This window comes from Trichoderma virens, assembly GCF_000170995.1.
Source record: "Trichoderma virens Gv29-8 chromosome Unknown TRIVIscaffold_3, whole genome shotgun sequence".
In the NCBI taxonomy this organism is placed as follows: domain Eukaryota; kingdom Fungi; phylum Ascomycota; class Sordariomycetes; order Hypocreales; family Hypocreaceae; genus Trichoderma; species Trichoderma virens.
In genome coordinates this window covers 535,947-551,553 of record NW_014013746.1, presented here as the reverse complement: position 1 = coordinate 551,553, position 15,607 = coordinate 535,947, and the positions used below count along the sequence as shown (strand labels likewise).

Sequence of the window (15,607 nt, the reverse complement as noted above, 5' to 3'; positions counted from 1 at the left end):
TAACTAGCCTTTTGTGCTAGCTTTAACATACCCCATATCTTCTAATTTCGTGTTTTTGGTATTTGGTATAAATATCGTAAAGTTACTTTTATTACATTGGGGGCGCTATATAAAAGACATAGTTAAAATGATGGTAGATATCAGAGGAATATATTGATAGTAGCAGAGAGTAGCTATAGTAGCAGAGAGTAGCTATAGTAGCAGAGAGTAGCCATAGTAGCAGAGAGTAGCCATAGTAGCAGAGAGTAGCCATAGTAGCAGAGAGTAGCCATAGTAGCAGAGAGTAGCCATAGTAGCAGAGAGTAGGGATGAGTAATTAAGTTACTTGAATTTGCAGACTGAGGCTAGACTCCCTTTCTTTCTTTAACCCTTCTCGCTCGCTCGGTATCCAGGTATATTAAAATACAGAGGCGCGTAAAGCAAGAAAAAGGAAACCACTTATAATCCCCGCCCCCAGCCTCTGACGGCAGAGGTCTACTACTATTACTATTCTCATCTACTATTACTACTGTTATCTACTATCGCTACTCTCATCTACCGTCGCTACTCTCATCTACCGTCGCTACTTCTTCTACTATCGCTACCCTTTGAGTAAACCCAAAGTTTCCGTTTCCGTAAGCTTCTTAAATTGCCAATTATATATTTCAGTCATTACATTATGTTTACCTCTCTATAGCAAGGTAGACAGATATCATTCTATAAGCTCGATTCCCTCCTTACCAACAAATCCGAATGTAGATCCCAGGAGCAAGATGACAAGCCAAGGTTGGACACACGTATACAAAATACGGCAAGTAGACATCAACGAGCATTCACGATGGAACAAGGGCACTTGGGGGGATTTCAGGATCGCAGTATTGTTTTCAACTAAGCAAATCCATTCTCAAGCTCAAGTTCCAGTGACAGGTTTGCTCTCCTCCGCTAAGCCCATTATCTTTTTTGCAATCTGATTCCAATCTGGGTCGTCAATCCCCTAGATAAAAACTTTTCATTCTCGCGTCTAGTATACATGTCAGCTGCAAACCTGTCGTCAACCCTTTCTAATCTCTCTGGTAAGACCGCGAATCGACAAAACTATGAGTATTTTTTGTATAGGTGTTTCTTTTTTTTTATCCACTTTCGGCTTTTGCTACCGGCTGCATAAACATCTATCATGCTAAGGTTCTCACAATCCTTCCACCGGGAGAACTATAGGAAAAAAACACAACGTAAAGAAAAAAGAATAAATTGATGGTCGATGGCAAAACATGCCTCGTATGCATTATGAGATAAAATCAATCGTTAGCGGGGGAATTAGGTGAGCTGTAGAAGAAGTTGGTCAGTCATATTCGTAGTAATTATTGCAGTCTCAAGACTCCAAAGCGGGACTTACTATTGGTTTCCAGAAGCTCCTCCCGGGCCAGGTGTCCGAGGAGAGAATGACGGAGAAGTGGGCGAGTAGCTGGGGCTAGTCGGAGACTGCTGCGACCCGGGGCTCTTTGAGAAGCTTGGACTCGTGGGCGAGTAGGCCTCTGGGGATGTCGGAGACCATGAGGGTGAAGCAGGCGAATAGGATGGAGAAGTTGCGCCAGCTCCATGCAGATTAGGAGAAGCAGGACTGTAGTTGGGACTAGCAGGAGAGTAGCTAGGCGATGTAGGAGAATTGAATTGGGCCGGCGAGGTTGGCGAGTAATGTCTCGGCGATGACGGGGATGCAGGCGAATAGCTCGGCGATGTGGGACTGTAATTGGGGCTCGCAGGGCTTGTTGGTCGCAGCATTGGTGACGTAGGCGAGAACGACGGCGAAGAAGGACTGAATGAAGGCGATGTCGCATATCGGCCGATACCGCCGTCGATCATAGGAGACGTAGGAGAGTATCCAGTGTTGGGCGACGATGGAGAGTAGCCACCCATACCGGAGCTGAATGGCGATGTTGGAGAAGTGCTGAAGGGGCTGGTTGCTCCGCGCATGGAGTACGGGCTCATAGACCCGATACCACCAAAGCCGCCACCGCCATACTCGGTTCCAAATCCAGCTGGTGTTTCCGAACCCGCGCCCTGGATGGGCGAGAAGTTTCCGGCAGCAGGGGAGTTGAGGCTGAGGTAGCCAGAGTCGGCCATGGGAGATCCAGTATCGTACGGTGTAGCCGCACCCTCAACTTCTCCTTCCTTGACAGGCATGCCCGGCATGAGACCCATGCGAGAGTTGTCCGAAATAACTGTTTCCAGCATCTTCGGGTCCAGGAAGACGTCAAAGTGGCCAGTTCCCATAGGAGCCATCTGGCCGAGCATGACGTTTTCAGAAATGCCACGGCAATCATCAAGCTCTCCTGTAGCAGCAGCCTCGAGAAGAATTTCAACCGTCTCCTCGAATGAACATCGCATGAGTGCACCAGTATCTGCACGGTTAATACCGTGTCGTGTTACAGCAGAAATACTTCCACGGTATGTCATGACATCGCAGAGCAGAGCAATGTGTCGATGGTTGACGTAGGAACCGTCAAAGGCCAACACAGCCGTCAACTCCTTTACAAGGGCAGCTCGAGTACCCTCAATACCAAACACCTCAATAACCTGCCACAGGTCGTTGGTGTAGGTTCGTGTAGGATCAACTCCGGGAACAGCCAAGACCTCGCGGAGGGCCGAACCGCTAGTGTCCAAATACCATTGAGTGCAGCGGATATCATCTTTGAGCGCGAGTTCAGATCCATCAACAGATTCGACAAGGCGAGTGCCCTTGGTCAAGAAAGCTCTCTCAACACCAGGCACACCGCGCAACGTCAGAGTGTCCAGCAGATGGGCTTCAAGGCGCTTCAGCATCACATCATCTTCAATCTTCTTCTCGCCATCTTCATCCTTCTCGTCGTTTTGTCGAATAGTACGGATTCGAATGACTTGCTCATCGGCATTGTTGTCGCTGAAAATGACGGCCAAGTCGTTGGGATACTCCTCCTTGATACGCTGAGCAACGTCATCAATCTTGATTTCCTTGTCAAGCAACTTCTGCCTGTCAAGTGTGATACGCAAGAGCCACCTCGACTGTTGATCGATAGTGTCTTGGCTGTCATCGGGAATCAAGAAGTAGGACTCGACCATATCGACATCCTCTGCAATGGTTGTAGATTGGACATCCGGATCATAGTAGATTTCAGTGACGGAAGTAATCGATCGGAGGTTAGTGTACTCAACCAAACTTCGCAGCTTCTTCGCTTGCTCCTGTTTAGCCAGCGGAGTATCCAGGTACACGGCCATACTGGGGGTCTTGATGTTCTTCGCCAGATTGAGAATTTCCTTGAGTCGAGGCACACCGAGCGTGACGTTCTTGGAAGACACACCAGCAAAGTGGAAGGTGTTCAGTGTCATCTGGGTGGCGGGCTCACCAATAGACTGAGCAGCAAGGACGCCAACCATTTCACCAGGGTTAACAAACGACCGGTCCCATCGGTTTTGAAGTTCGCCGAGGACGTGATCAAAGGCGAGCTTGTTCAAGCGATGCTCCTTGACCACCTCTTTGAAGGCTAACCGAGAACGAAGAAGAGCCTTAAAGAGGATGGTAGCACTAGCATCTGCCTCCTTAGAGATCGGATCGTCACCTCGAACAATCTTGAGCTTGCTGATGACGTTCCTCACAACAGGAATGACATCAGAAGGTCTCAAGTTGCTTCGATCGTTTGCCTTAACGTTGAACACGCGCTTCGCCGTCTCAATCATGCGACCAATATTGAGAGGAAGTTGCATCGACTCCTCACCCATCTTCGAGCGATTGATATCTCGGACCTCACGACGATCCGCAAGAAGTGCATCCCACTCCTCATCAAGAAGAGCCATGGAAGCCTTGTCACCAGTCAATTCATTACCATACTCGTAATCCTTTCTGAACCATTCAGGGGGGTTGGCCAGATCAAGTCGATACTTCTTCTCGAAAGCCTCATCAGACATCTTCAAAGTACCAAGCTTCTGTTTCTCAATGCACATGGCATCAAGACCGTCTTCACCGTAGAGGAACTGAATAATATCACCCAGAGAGTTGCGGACAGTTCCATCGTATTGAGCATTGAGATCTTCCAGAGCCTTGACGAGACGTCTCTGAATATAACCTGTTTCAGCAGTCTTGACGGCAGTATCAATGAGACCTTCACGACCAGCCATGGCGTGGAAGAAGAATTCAGAAGGCGTAAGACCACGGAGGTAAGAGTTCTCGACGAAGCCACGGGCCTCAGGTGAGTAATCGTCTTTGGTGAAATGGGGCAGAGTTCGGTATTTGAAGCCAAATGGAATACGCTTTCCTTCGACAATCTGCTGTCCTACAAGCGCCGTCATCTGAGAAATGTTGATAGATGATCCCTTCGAACCGGACTCAGCCATGGTGACGGCGTTGTTTGAATCCTTCAAACTCTTTTGGGTCGTAGTACCAGCCTGGTCACGAGCCATGTTCAAAGCCATGGAGACCTTGTTCTCGAAAGTCGCTCGGACATTCATACCGGGCAGGGCCTCCAACTCGTTGGCAGTAGCCATTGCCGTTAGCCTGGCGACCTCGGCTTTTTGGGTGTCAATATGCACCTGGACCTTCTCGATTGTCTGCTTGTCTGGAATGGTATCACCAATACCAATGCTATGGCCATTTTGCAGGAGCCAGTAGGAAACCACTTGCTGAACGCCGTTAAGGAACGCCATGGCACCTTCTGGTCCCAACTCATTGTAACAAAGATGGATGACACCACCGGAGGCGGAACCAATGTTCTTCTTCTTCATGAGACCGTACATAAGCTCACCAGCCTGAATGAGCAGTCCAGTATCCCGGAGGGGAGATTCGGACTTGTCTTCGGGGGCGTGCAAGCTGATTTCCTTGGGAATGACCATGCTAATGATCTGCTTACCAGTCCAACGGGGTCTCGGCTTCAGAATAGCGGGCTGCGGAATAATGCCATCCCAGTTAGGAACCCACAGCATGAGGTTCATGACTTGATTCTTGTCAAGGAAGGTGTCACGTCGGCAGATCTTGTAAGCACCAGCAAGGGAATCCTGGACAATACCCATCAAAGGACCGTTCTTCTGAGGCGAGACGATGTTGTTCGGAACCAAACACAGCTCTTTGACCTCGGCACGAGTCTCCTCACTCTGAGGAACGTGGAGATTCATCTCGTCACCGTCGAAATCGGCGTTGTATGGAGAAGTAACCGAAAGATTGAGTCGGAAGGTAGAATAAGGCATAACTCGGACACGATGACCCATCATGGACTCCTTGTGAAGCGAAGGCTGTCGGTTGAAGATGATGTAGTCACCATCCATCAGATGACGCTCAACTTTCCAGCCATACTCCAGGGAGATTTGAGCGGCACGTCTATGGTGCCGCAGGTCGATGCGGGTTCCGTCGGATCTGATAACGTACTTGGCTCCAGGATGCTCGTTGGGACCGTTTTCGACCAATTGATGTAGCTTTCCAATGTTGTAAGGTGTGACTGTCTCAGGATAAGTCAGAGTCCTAGCAATACTGCGAGGAACGCCGACTTCGTGAAGGGACAGGTTGGCATCTCCCGTGATAACGGTACGTGCAGAAAAGTCAACACGCTTTCCCATCAAGTTGCCTCGCAGACGACCCTCTTTACCCTTGAGGCGGGCACGAATCGCCTTGACAGGACGCCCACTCTTTTGCAAAGCGCGAGGCTGGCCAGCAATGTCGTTGTCCATGTAGGTTGCAACGTGATATTGAAGCAGCTCTTCAAAGTCTCTCGCAATATGCTGCGGTGAGCCCTCGCGAATAGCCTGCTTGACATTACCGTTGGCACGAATGATATCACCAAGCTTGTATGTCAAGTCGTCTTCGTTCCGCATGCCAGTACCGGTGCCATCCATGGAAATACTAGGACGGACTGGGGGCGGGGGAACGGGAAGAACAGTGATGATCATCCATTCCGGACGAGCATAATCCGAATTGAGACCCATGTTACGCAGGTCACTTTCAGAAATGCGACGGAGGATGCTATGAGCCATCTCCGGGGTGATGGGGGCCGTCTCTTTCCGCTTAGGGCCATCTTCTTGGGCCACTTCAAAGGCAGCCTTCAGCTGAAGGGCAACCTGTCGTACTTGAGGCTGCACATTGCCACAGCCGCCATGGCTTTCCACGAGGGTAGGCTTCATGCCAGGCGCAAATTCTTCGTCCTTGTTCTTGTCTGTCCGATCCTCATTCTCGCATCTCCGCTTCTTCTTGCAGACGGCCCAAACTCGCTTGAAGCGGAGTTTTGCATCTCGAGTATTGATTGCTGCGACAAACTCAGGATCGCTCTGGGAAAGTTCAGGTTAGCATCCAGTGAGGCAAAGGCTTCATGGAAAAGAGAAGACCAACTTCATCAGCCAGCACTTTACTACAGTTGTGGCAGACAATTTCCAGGATCTTCTTGACTTTCTTGATGAAGCCAGGGTGGTACACAGGCTTTGCCAGTTCAATGTGTCCAAAATGACCAGGACACTCGCCCATAGCCTGTGTGCAGGTCTTGCACTTGAACTGTCGATCGATCGAGCCGAGAAGAGGGTCGTTGAGGCCACCGTCGCGCGGCTTTGTGCCGCCTTCCTCCATCGTTTCGGGATACAGAATGTGCGCCACACTCATGCTTTTAATCTCCTCGGGAGACATAAGTCCAAATTGGATCTCCTGCACCGTCTTGAGCGGAGCGCTCGAGTGGGTGAAGTAAAGGTTCGCCATTTTCGAGGTCGTTGCGAGATTTCAATCGAACAAAATCACGGAAGCTGAAAAGGATCGGTGAGGGCGGCAGATGCAGCACGCGCCTCGCAGTCGCGGTACTGGTGCAAAGCGCGAAGAAAAACACTGGAAATTCCAAGAGACGACAATTTCTTATCGCGGGAAGTCGAAGAATCGATGGCAGAAGCGGTTGTGAGTTGTTGAGAGATGGCGCTCTCTCGATCGCCAGTCCTGGCCACCAGGCCCAGGAGAACCTCACGGCAGGTCTCCCCCGTCGCCACCAGCTCTGGGGCCGTATCAACACGTAAATCGCAGGTCGGCGGCTTGTATCGTCGTTTTCGGGGTGCTTCCAGGTGCCAGAGTCGATGCCCGACACGCTTGGTGATGACTTTGAACCGTGGGCAGAGTTTTGTCGTGGTTGAGGCGAGACGATCAGAAGAAGCCTGAAAGTTCTGGACGTGAGGCGCTTGGTGCCTTCGATGCCGCTAAGCCGTGTCGGGACCAACCACCTCCTTGCGCCCGCAGAAGTTGGTGCCTCAGGCCACACTGATTCACGTTCATGCTGCGCCGCACTGTGGAAATGGTGAAAGAAGAGCGCAAGGACAATAGAATCCACGCTACTTGCTTGGGTTTCACAAAGAAAAATTCTCACTGTTTTTGTCAGCATGGCAGCTTAATCACACTCCTCCCCTCCCTGAAGCAAGGCGCGCCTCAGAGCTTCTTTTGGAATTGATGTCACCGGTGTGACTCAGCTCCCCGAATCTTGGGTTTCACTTCAGCCTCATGCTATTGTGCTGCTTCATGCCACGTTAAGGGAGTAGTTATTATCCAGCACCCCAGTGATTTGAATTCAAGTGTCGTAGCTACCCACATACAGAGGGAATACTTAGTACCTTTTATCTACCTGATTCTTTAAGTCAATGCCACTATCGCTACTATCACTACTCTCTGCTAGTATCTATAACTATCGCTACTCTTTCTACTCCCTGCTACTATCGCTACATGTCCCTTTTTTTCTACTGCTGCGATTGCTGAGTGTTATCACATTTGAGACACGGATGTTGAATAGCCAATTAGGGTGCTGGTTAGCAATTCCCCTAGTTAATTCATGCTCTATATCCCATCAATGCCATGATGGCCGCTGCCCAGCATTATGACTTGTCTATTCCTCCCGCCTTTGCTAGTACCAGCGAGATACCAAGAAAAATTGAAAACAAAAACGCCATGCAATCATAACCCCCAATCACTTCTTCTTACTTCGTCCTCCCCTCGCGCCAGCGCCTCCCTTCTTGCGCACAGGGGCAGCAGATTCAGCCCCAGCGCTCAAATCAGCCTGGCTCTCCCCAGGACTCCTTCGCCGCATGGTTCCGGTCGAAACCGCAACGAATTCGTCTTCACTATCACTCTCGCCCAGGTTGAATAGGATGGGCATGCGAAAATTCTCCAGGTCATCCCCCTCTTTTGTATGATCGGCCGTCAGCACATCCACGTCCTCGTCCTCAGCATCAAGCCGCCTCCTGTGGATTTCTTCTTGCGCATATATGTCGAACTCATCCTCTCGCTCCATGTACTCTACATTTTCCTCAACCTCGGCAAAGTCCGGCGCCAGCGCTGACCACTTTTGAGGGCTGATGACGGACCATATGTATATGCGGCCAGTCTCCAGCCCACATGCTGCCAGGAGCGGGCGAGAAGGATGCCACTCGATGACGCCTTGCTCTTCCTTGGGGTCCTTCAGCATGCAGACTAAACTGCCGTGATTCCTCTCCCAAACGTAGAGTTCGTGATTATTATATGTAGACGCGGCGACGTATTCGCCCGTTGCGCTAAACGTAACATGGTTCCAAGACAGTTTGTTAACAACATCTTGGAATTTATGTTCGAGTGGCAACTGTATTGTATCCGGGTCGAGATCGTCCACCGAGAGGTTTGGTATTCGAAACGTCCGGATGATTCGATCTTGTGAGTTTACCAGTAGGTCTCGGCCAGAGCCTGTTATTCTCATGGTGGTGATGACCCCTGTGCATATTTTTTCGGAGTATATTATCTCGAGAGTTTTGGCATCAATGATATTCAATTTGCCTTTGCTCGTTCCTGCGATTATGTGGTCACCGCTCACGGTCCATATTGCAGATGTCGTCATCTGCTTCGCGTCCTCTTTTGCCTGCTTCTCTTTGAGGGCAAGATCGCTGTCGGCATTCGATCGCTTCGGTGCTGACGGAAGAACGCGTTTGACGTCTACCGGTTCAGAGACATCGACCAGTAGCGGTTGCTCTTCGAATAGAGACGCGACAAAAAGATTACTAGGTGAGCATGTTAGTCAATAGGTCAATGGCGACGATTGGAATGCAAAATGTAAAATGCACATACTGGTTCCAAGGATGAAGTTCAGCCATGTAAGCAGGAGCCCGAAAGCGCACCTCACGATGTCGCTGCCCAGTCTCCAGATCCCAGAGTATGGCCTTCCAACCTTGGCATGTCGATAGCAGATACCGCCCGCATCTCGACCAGCTTAGGAATGTGATGCTCTTGTTGTGCCCCCTCATCTTCAAAGCAACCCCCATCGTCTCTAGATCCCAAACAACGACGGTTCCATCCACCCGGCCGGACGCAAGGTAGTCGCCCTTGCGGTTAAATCTCAGCATCGTCGCATGGCCGGATCGGATCGTGCTCGTCATGCTCTCAGGATAGTCCTGGAGGAGATAGTCGTCTGAAAGGAGGAGATTCATCGTGGCGGTGACAGGGCTGGGGCTTTTCGAGAGAAGCAGAGCAACATGGTAGAGGAGACGCGAGAAGGCTGCGAGCTCCAAGCAGAATGCGAAGCAGAGCCTCTACTGCAAGGCTGATGAAAAGAAAGCGCCACGCGAGGGGTGCATCTAATATTTCACGACAAGGCGTGAGCCTAACGCGGAATTGCGGGACCTGAAAATGCTCCACCGCGGGGATGTGCGCTAGCATGACGCACAAGTACTCAGTATCTGTGTTTACGCTCAAATGAGTACAAACCTTTTCTTTTACAAAAGCTCAGGCAGCGTTCGCCGGGTTTCGGAATGGCGAACTCCAAGTACGATGATCTAATTCCGGGTTACGTTGATGCATGCTAAATGACGTTCTAGATTTGAATATGTTCGAAATTTCGAGCAGCCAGACCCCCTCCTGCCCAACACATGGATCGTAGTTCGCATAGATGGCAGAGGATTCACCAAGTAAAGGCACATATGAAAAGGAACCATTGTTATCATTTCTAACATTTTTACTCAAGGATGTGTGCCAAATATGAATTCGAAAAGCCAAATGACCGGAGAGCACTCGATCTTATGAATGCGGCGGCCAAGGCGGTGGTGACTGACATACCTGAGATCACTATTGCATACGGAGTCAGCGACGAATACAGGTAGTTTTCCTGTGAACCGAAGATCTCGCCCATATTCTACAGTCTAACATTCTTAGTTTTGTTTTTCACAAGTCCTGCAACCTCTTCGAGAGGAGAGCGAGGTGAGAGGCCAGAACCCTGGCTTACCCTACATGGACCACTGACTGACAAAACTTCAGCAAACTCGTCACCACAATTGTCTCTACATTCACAGCAAACTATGTTTATTTATGGCCGACATACTTTCCAGATACCCCTCTCTCATTTCCTCTCCCGACCTTTGACGGCCGAGCTGTCTGCTACCCGACGGTACAGAATCTCCGTGATTACATGAGTTGGAGGCAAGCCGATTGTAAGGTGACTCTAATCACATGGGTAGATTTTTTATACTAACAAACAAGGCCATATAAACAATTTGTATAACACGGCCTTCTGGAAATTGATACAGCTTGGAGGCCTTGACAACAAAGAGGCAGAGAAAACGCTTGCAGTTCGTACTCTCTTTCGGCGTCGTGGTTTTCTACTAACTGGGTTTCCAGGGAACGCTGGCGGCTGATAAAAATGAAATCCTGTTTTCTCGATTTCAAATTAATTATAACAACGAACCAGAAATCTTCAAAAAAGGAAGCATCGTGTTCAGAGATGTAAGAACCCATGCCGACAGTAATTGGCGTATCGTGAGCTAACATTTCATGCAGTATGAGCTGGCCGAACCGAGCAGTCACAATGCGGCCGCAGCAGCAGACGCCCTTGCGGAGCCGGTAGTGCAATCAAAATCACAAGCCGAAAAGGATAAGAAGCGCCGAGCCAAGGCAAAAGTGGTGGTGGAACACTTAGACATCATCAAGGATGAATTTTGGGATAGACGGCCCTGGATCTTGTCCGGCAAGCCGGGTCAGCCTGGCAAGGCGTCCAAAGAAATACAAACTTGAAACGCTGTCTATTGGGTATCCCTTGTGTTTGAAAACATGAGCCAAACTCCCTGCTAAATGCGCCATATATGATTTCGTCCTTCTAGTTTTCCCATTAGCCGCCCGAGGCCTTCATCTTCTTCAATTCTTTTCGCCTGCGCTTTTCCTCCTTTTGAGCACGCCTAAGCGCCTTGTCCTCTGCCACACTACTGCTAGAGTCAGACGTATCCTTCTTCGCCTCGGCTCTTTTCAACCTCCTTTCGAGTTTTGCTGCTCTTCGTAGAGCTCGTGCCTCTTTTCGTTTCCTCTTCTCCTCTTTCCGAGCCCTTTTCTCCTCCTTGGTTTCTTTTTTAGGTATTGTAGGCTTTGCCCCAGCGGACTTGGTATTCTTCTCGTCGTTCTTATCGGACTCCGAGCTAGTCGAGTCGTCCGTTGTTTCTGTACCAATAGTTCCCTGAAGAAACCCTCCTCGAACGAACGAGGCGTAGATGGAGTATTTTGATACGCGTCCTGGGTCGAGCGCATTGAGTTTCCCTGTTTTTACTGTCTGCTCGACTTTGCCTTCTTTGGACGTGTCGAGGCCTTTGAGCTGCTCGTCAAAGGCGTCCATCCACCATAGATCGCTCGTAAAGTGTTTTGTATTTCCAAGGCCCTTGGTATTGGTCTTGCGATTCAGAAGCAGAGGCTTTGCAAGGCCAATTGAGTCGTCTGTCTTGTGTAGAGAATGGCCTGTTCCACGCCAGCCTTGGGCGGAAAGAAGCGCATGTGCGTTCATTGTGTCGAAGGAATTGGTGGCACGGCTGCCGCACCAGGAAATTAGGGAATGGCAGTTCTATCGATGGCGAGGATTCGACATGAGGCTTGAGAATTAAAAACTGAACAGCTGCCTTTGAACAGCACCGTGGCTGGCGGCTTTGGTAGGAGAAATGGGAATTTTTCTAGCGGGGCCCGGGCTTATCGAGCGCTTATCAGACAGGTCACTAATACAGCACTAGCATTTACCACTCAGCTCCAAACTATGGCCTTTTAGTTAGAATTAGTTCGCTCCATGTCAACTCTTCTACATCCTCTGGGTGGTCTAGTTGGTTCATGGCGTTCGACTGTAATGGGTAACATCTCATCGAAAAGTCGGCGGTTCGATTCCGTCCCCGGAGAACAATTCTCCCCGGAGAAGAGTTACATTTTTTTGGCCTTTGTTTTGGCTTCTGTCTCTTTTTTGTTCTCGTCTCTTCTTTTTCTTTCTGTAATTTGTTCTTTTGAAACTGAGAAAAGATAATTTGCCGTTGTGATTTTGCTCTTCTTCCCCCTCTTGCTCAACGATAGTTATCTGAGATCAAAACACTTGTGCACTAAATTACTGATTGGTCCAGTGCTGGAACAGAGGAATGTGCTCACTAAAAATAGAGCCTGGGTGATTAAATGAGACTTTGGGTGATGCGGTCAGCATTGATTCACGGCTGGCTCTTCCATACACACTGCTCACAAAGATATCCATGGCTTTCCACCATTTCCCCGCACTCCCACTGATGTTTTGAAATCAATTGTTTTTGGCCGTGTTTTGCTTCCCTCACAGGATTTAGACCGCCTTGGCCGAAGGATTCGATGGCCCGACAGCAGCCAATTAATCCCTGTGACGTGTGATGTGCCGCCAGTTAGCCGGCGTCAATGCCTAATGTCACGTCCGATCAATCGTCTTCCTACATCAACAAATTCTTTTGAGCTTTAGAGTGTCCATTTGAAGATTCTCGACCATAGAAACGACGGCCTAAGCGACAGTGGGCATCAATATGGCGCCACTATGCGCGGATCCGCGACAGGTCATTATCGCCCTGAATCCGGCTAGGCGAAAGGCATTGCTGGCTCTTGTCCAGAAGATCGTCTCTTACATGATCTCCGAGTTGGAGACTCGCCCCGATGAACTGGGATCAATTGCTCCAGATGATGAGGGCAATGCATATGATGAATCGCCGCCATCAGACTCGCCGGAGAAGGCGGGTAACTCTATATCCCAAGGCGACAAGTCTCAGGGCTTGCTGCAGCCGAAAATCAAGACGACCAGGCAAGCAGAGAAATCCTTAAGGGCGGCATTGACTTATTCTCTGGAATGGAGGGATGAAGTTGTATCCAAGCTTGAGGAGATTGTGAACGTGGAAGATACGCAAAAGATTGTGGCCGAGAGGAAAACCCGGCGCGAGATGCTGGACAAGAAGAAATTGGAGATGCCCAATAGTGATCGCCAGCTCCTTGATATAGACGGCGTACCGGTAGATGAGACGGAGGACGTCTCCATGCTGCAATCCGCGTATACGCCGATACCCACCAGGCTGACAACTATCCCAATCGAGGACCGAGAAGAGGCACTCACTTGTGTGTTACTATTGCTTCTATCTACTGGGAAATACTCTGCCCATTCTCGCGCTCTGGTACTTTATCTGACCTCATCGTTGGAGTTGTCTCAGACGTTCCTTAACAAGACAGAGGCGGAGATCGCCATGTCTCTCATGGAATCTTCTACGGCCAACAATGACCAGAAAGAAGCAATGTCTGCAGATGCTGAGGCTGCTAAACGCCGGCAGCAGAACAAGGTCAGCCGCTTTTGGAAAGTTGGGCTGGCATCTGTAGCTGGTGCTGCAGTTATCGGAGTCACAGGAGGCTTGGCTGCTCCTCTGGTTGCGGGGGCCATTGGAAGTGTTCTTGGAGGTGTTGGCTTGGGAGGTGTTGCAAGCTTTCTCGGCATTTTCTGGATGAACGGAGCTTTAGTCGGGACCCTATTTGGAGCTTATGGTGCTAAGATGACTGTAAGTTGAGATACTTTTCTTTGACCGAAGGACATATATGTATGTGCTAACATGTTATTTCAGGGAGAAATGATGGATAACTACGCAAAAGAAGTGGAAGATTTTCGCTTTCTCCCTCTCAAAGAGGAGGTTACAACAGATGTCCCAGAGAACCTAACCAAAGAGCAAAAGGAACAACGCCGCCTCCGCGTCACCATCGGAATCAATGGCTGGCTGAACTCGGAAGATGATATCAAGAAGCCTTGGCGCATTCTAAGTACTGATACCGAAGTCTTTGCTCTGCGCTATGAGATGAGCGTTCTTCTTAGTTTGGGGACCGCCTTGAATGACCTTGTTCGTTCCTTTGCCTGGACGGCGTTCAAGGCTGAAGTCATCAAGCGAACGGTCCTGGCGACTCTCTGGGCTGCTCTCTGGCCCATACAAGTTTTGGCTGTTGCTTCCAATGTGGACAATCCGTTCAATCGCGCAAATAACCGATCAAGAAAGGCTGGGCAGCTTCTTGCTGATGCACTCATCAATAAGGTCCAAGGCGAAAGACCCGTCACACTTATGGGCTATTCTCTTGGTGCCACAACAATCCACGCCTGTTTGCAGTCCCTTGCTGAGCGCCACGCTTTTGGTCTGGTTGATACAGTCGTCATAATCGGCACCCCAGCTCCGTCTGATCCGGCTCACTGGCGGGCTATCCGACCTGTCGTGTCTGGGAAGATCTTTAATGTCTATTCTGAGAACGATATGGTCCTCGGTTTTGTATACCGGATGCACAGTCTCGCACTCGGTGTCGCTGGTTTGCAGCCCATCAAAGGTGTGAATGGCATCGTGAACGTGGACTTGAGTGAGAGCGTTAGCGGCCATCTTCGATATCCGTCCCTTACCGGTGAAATTTTACGCAAGTGTGGCTTCGTAAATGTCAAGGCCGGAAAGGATATCGAGAGAGACGATGTCATACAGATGAAAGACAAAGAGGAAGATCTCATTGACTTCGGAGATGGCGCTAGTAACAAGCTCAATGACGAAGTTAAGACTGCTGAATCTCTTCAAGGCATGACAATCACACCTCCAGCTCTTATACCGCGCAAGGAGCTCGCCAATCCACCTCTTCCAAAGCGGCCGACTGACGAACTCGAACTCGAAAACCCGCAACTTCCTCCGCGAACAACCGAGTCTGCACCTCCAGTTGTACAAGATGCAGAGGATGTAGCCCCTCCTTTGCCTAGACGCCAGACAGCTCCATTGCAACAATTAACAATCCCCCGACGTCCGGTCCCAAGTACTTTCATAGAGGAACCGGCCAGCCCAGAAACGCCGCTCACTCCACAGTACGATTCTGATGACGAACACCACATGTCAATTACGATGGTTAATAGGGATGAGGATGACGACTAAGGTTAACGATGGCGAAAGGAGACCCCGGTGAGTCAGATATTACTTTAGAGATACTAGGCTGGTTACAGGAAAATAAACAAAACTCAGATTCCCAGAAGAGCAGGCTTCTATTACAATACATATAAGGTGTTCCTTACTTATCTCGATATACTTAGGTATCCAGATATCCACAGAAAGTAGTAATAGTAGTAGAATAAATATATAGTTCCTAAAGTATCTGCCTTTCTTATTACTTTCTGCTACTATTACTACTTTCTGCTACTATTACTACTTTCTGCTACTATTACTACTTTCTGCTACTATTACTACTTTCTGCTACTATTACTACTTTCTGCTACTATTACTACTTTCTGCTACTACCTATTACTACTCTCTGCTACTCTCTGCTACTATCGCTACTATCTGCTACTATCCGCTACTATCTGCTACTATCCGCTACTATCGCTACTTTCTGCTATTAATG

General features: G+C 49.4%; 5 protein-coding genes across 5 annotated transcripts; 2 read left to right on the top strand and 3 right to left on the bottom strand.

The window, feature by feature from the left end:
* Positions 1-844: 844 nt before the first annotated feature.
* TRIVIDRAFT_85034 (uncharacterized protein) lies at positions 845-6,679 on the bottom strand (the record flags this gene model as incomplete). The annotated part of the gene is made up of 3 exons (XM_014103967.1): positions 845-1,302; positions 1,373-6,261; positions 6,323-6,679. 3 exons carry the CDS (start codon positions 6,677-6,679, stop codon positions 1,275-1,277), a joined length of 5,274 nt encoding a protein of 1,757 aa, XP_013959442.1.
* A 1,240-nt stretch (positions 6,680-7,919) lies between these two features.
* TRIVIDRAFT_54751 (uncharacterized protein) lies at positions 7,920-9,405 on the bottom strand (the record flags this gene model as incomplete). Its single annotated transcript, XM_014103966.1, has 2 exons — positions 7,920-8,979; positions 9,047-9,405. 2 exons carry the CDS (start codon positions 9,403-9,405, stop codon positions 7,920-7,922), a joined length of 1,419 nt encoding a protein of 472 aa, XP_013959441.1.
* Positions 9,406-9,726: 321 nt separating this feature from the next.
* TRIVIDRAFT_219010 (uncharacterized protein) lies at positions 9,727-10,981 on the top strand (the record flags this gene model as incomplete). Its single annotated transcript, XM_014103965.1, has 8 exons — positions 9,727-9,740; positions 9,793-9,882; positions 9,939-10,070; positions 10,127-10,171; positions 10,229-10,401; positions 10,451-10,539; positions 10,589-10,693; positions 10,748-10,981. 8 exons carry the CDS (start codon positions 9,727-9,729, stop codon positions 10,979-10,981), a joined length of 882 nt encoding a protein of 293 aa, XP_013959440.1.
* Positions 10,982-11,114: 133 nt separating this feature from the next.
* TRIVIDRAFT_26776 (uncharacterized protein) lies at positions 11,115-11,735 on the bottom strand (the record flags this gene model as incomplete). Its single annotated transcript, XM_014103964.1, has 1 exon — positions 11,115-11,735. A coding segment is annotated over one exon (621 nt), but the record flags the coding sequence as incomplete, so codon positions are not given.
* A 1,012-nt stretch (positions 11,736-12,747) lies between these two features.
* Positions 12,748-15,358, top strand: TRIVIDRAFT_211876 (uncharacterized protein; the record flags this gene model as incomplete). Its single annotated transcript, XM_014103963.1, has 3 exons — positions 12,748-13,758; positions 13,822-15,028; positions 15,126-15,358. 3 exons carry the CDS (start codon positions 12,748-12,750, stop codon positions 15,173-15,175), a joined length of 2,268 nt encoding a protein of 755 aa, XP_013959438.1.
* Between the last annotated feature and the right edge of the window lie 249 nt (positions 15,359-15,607).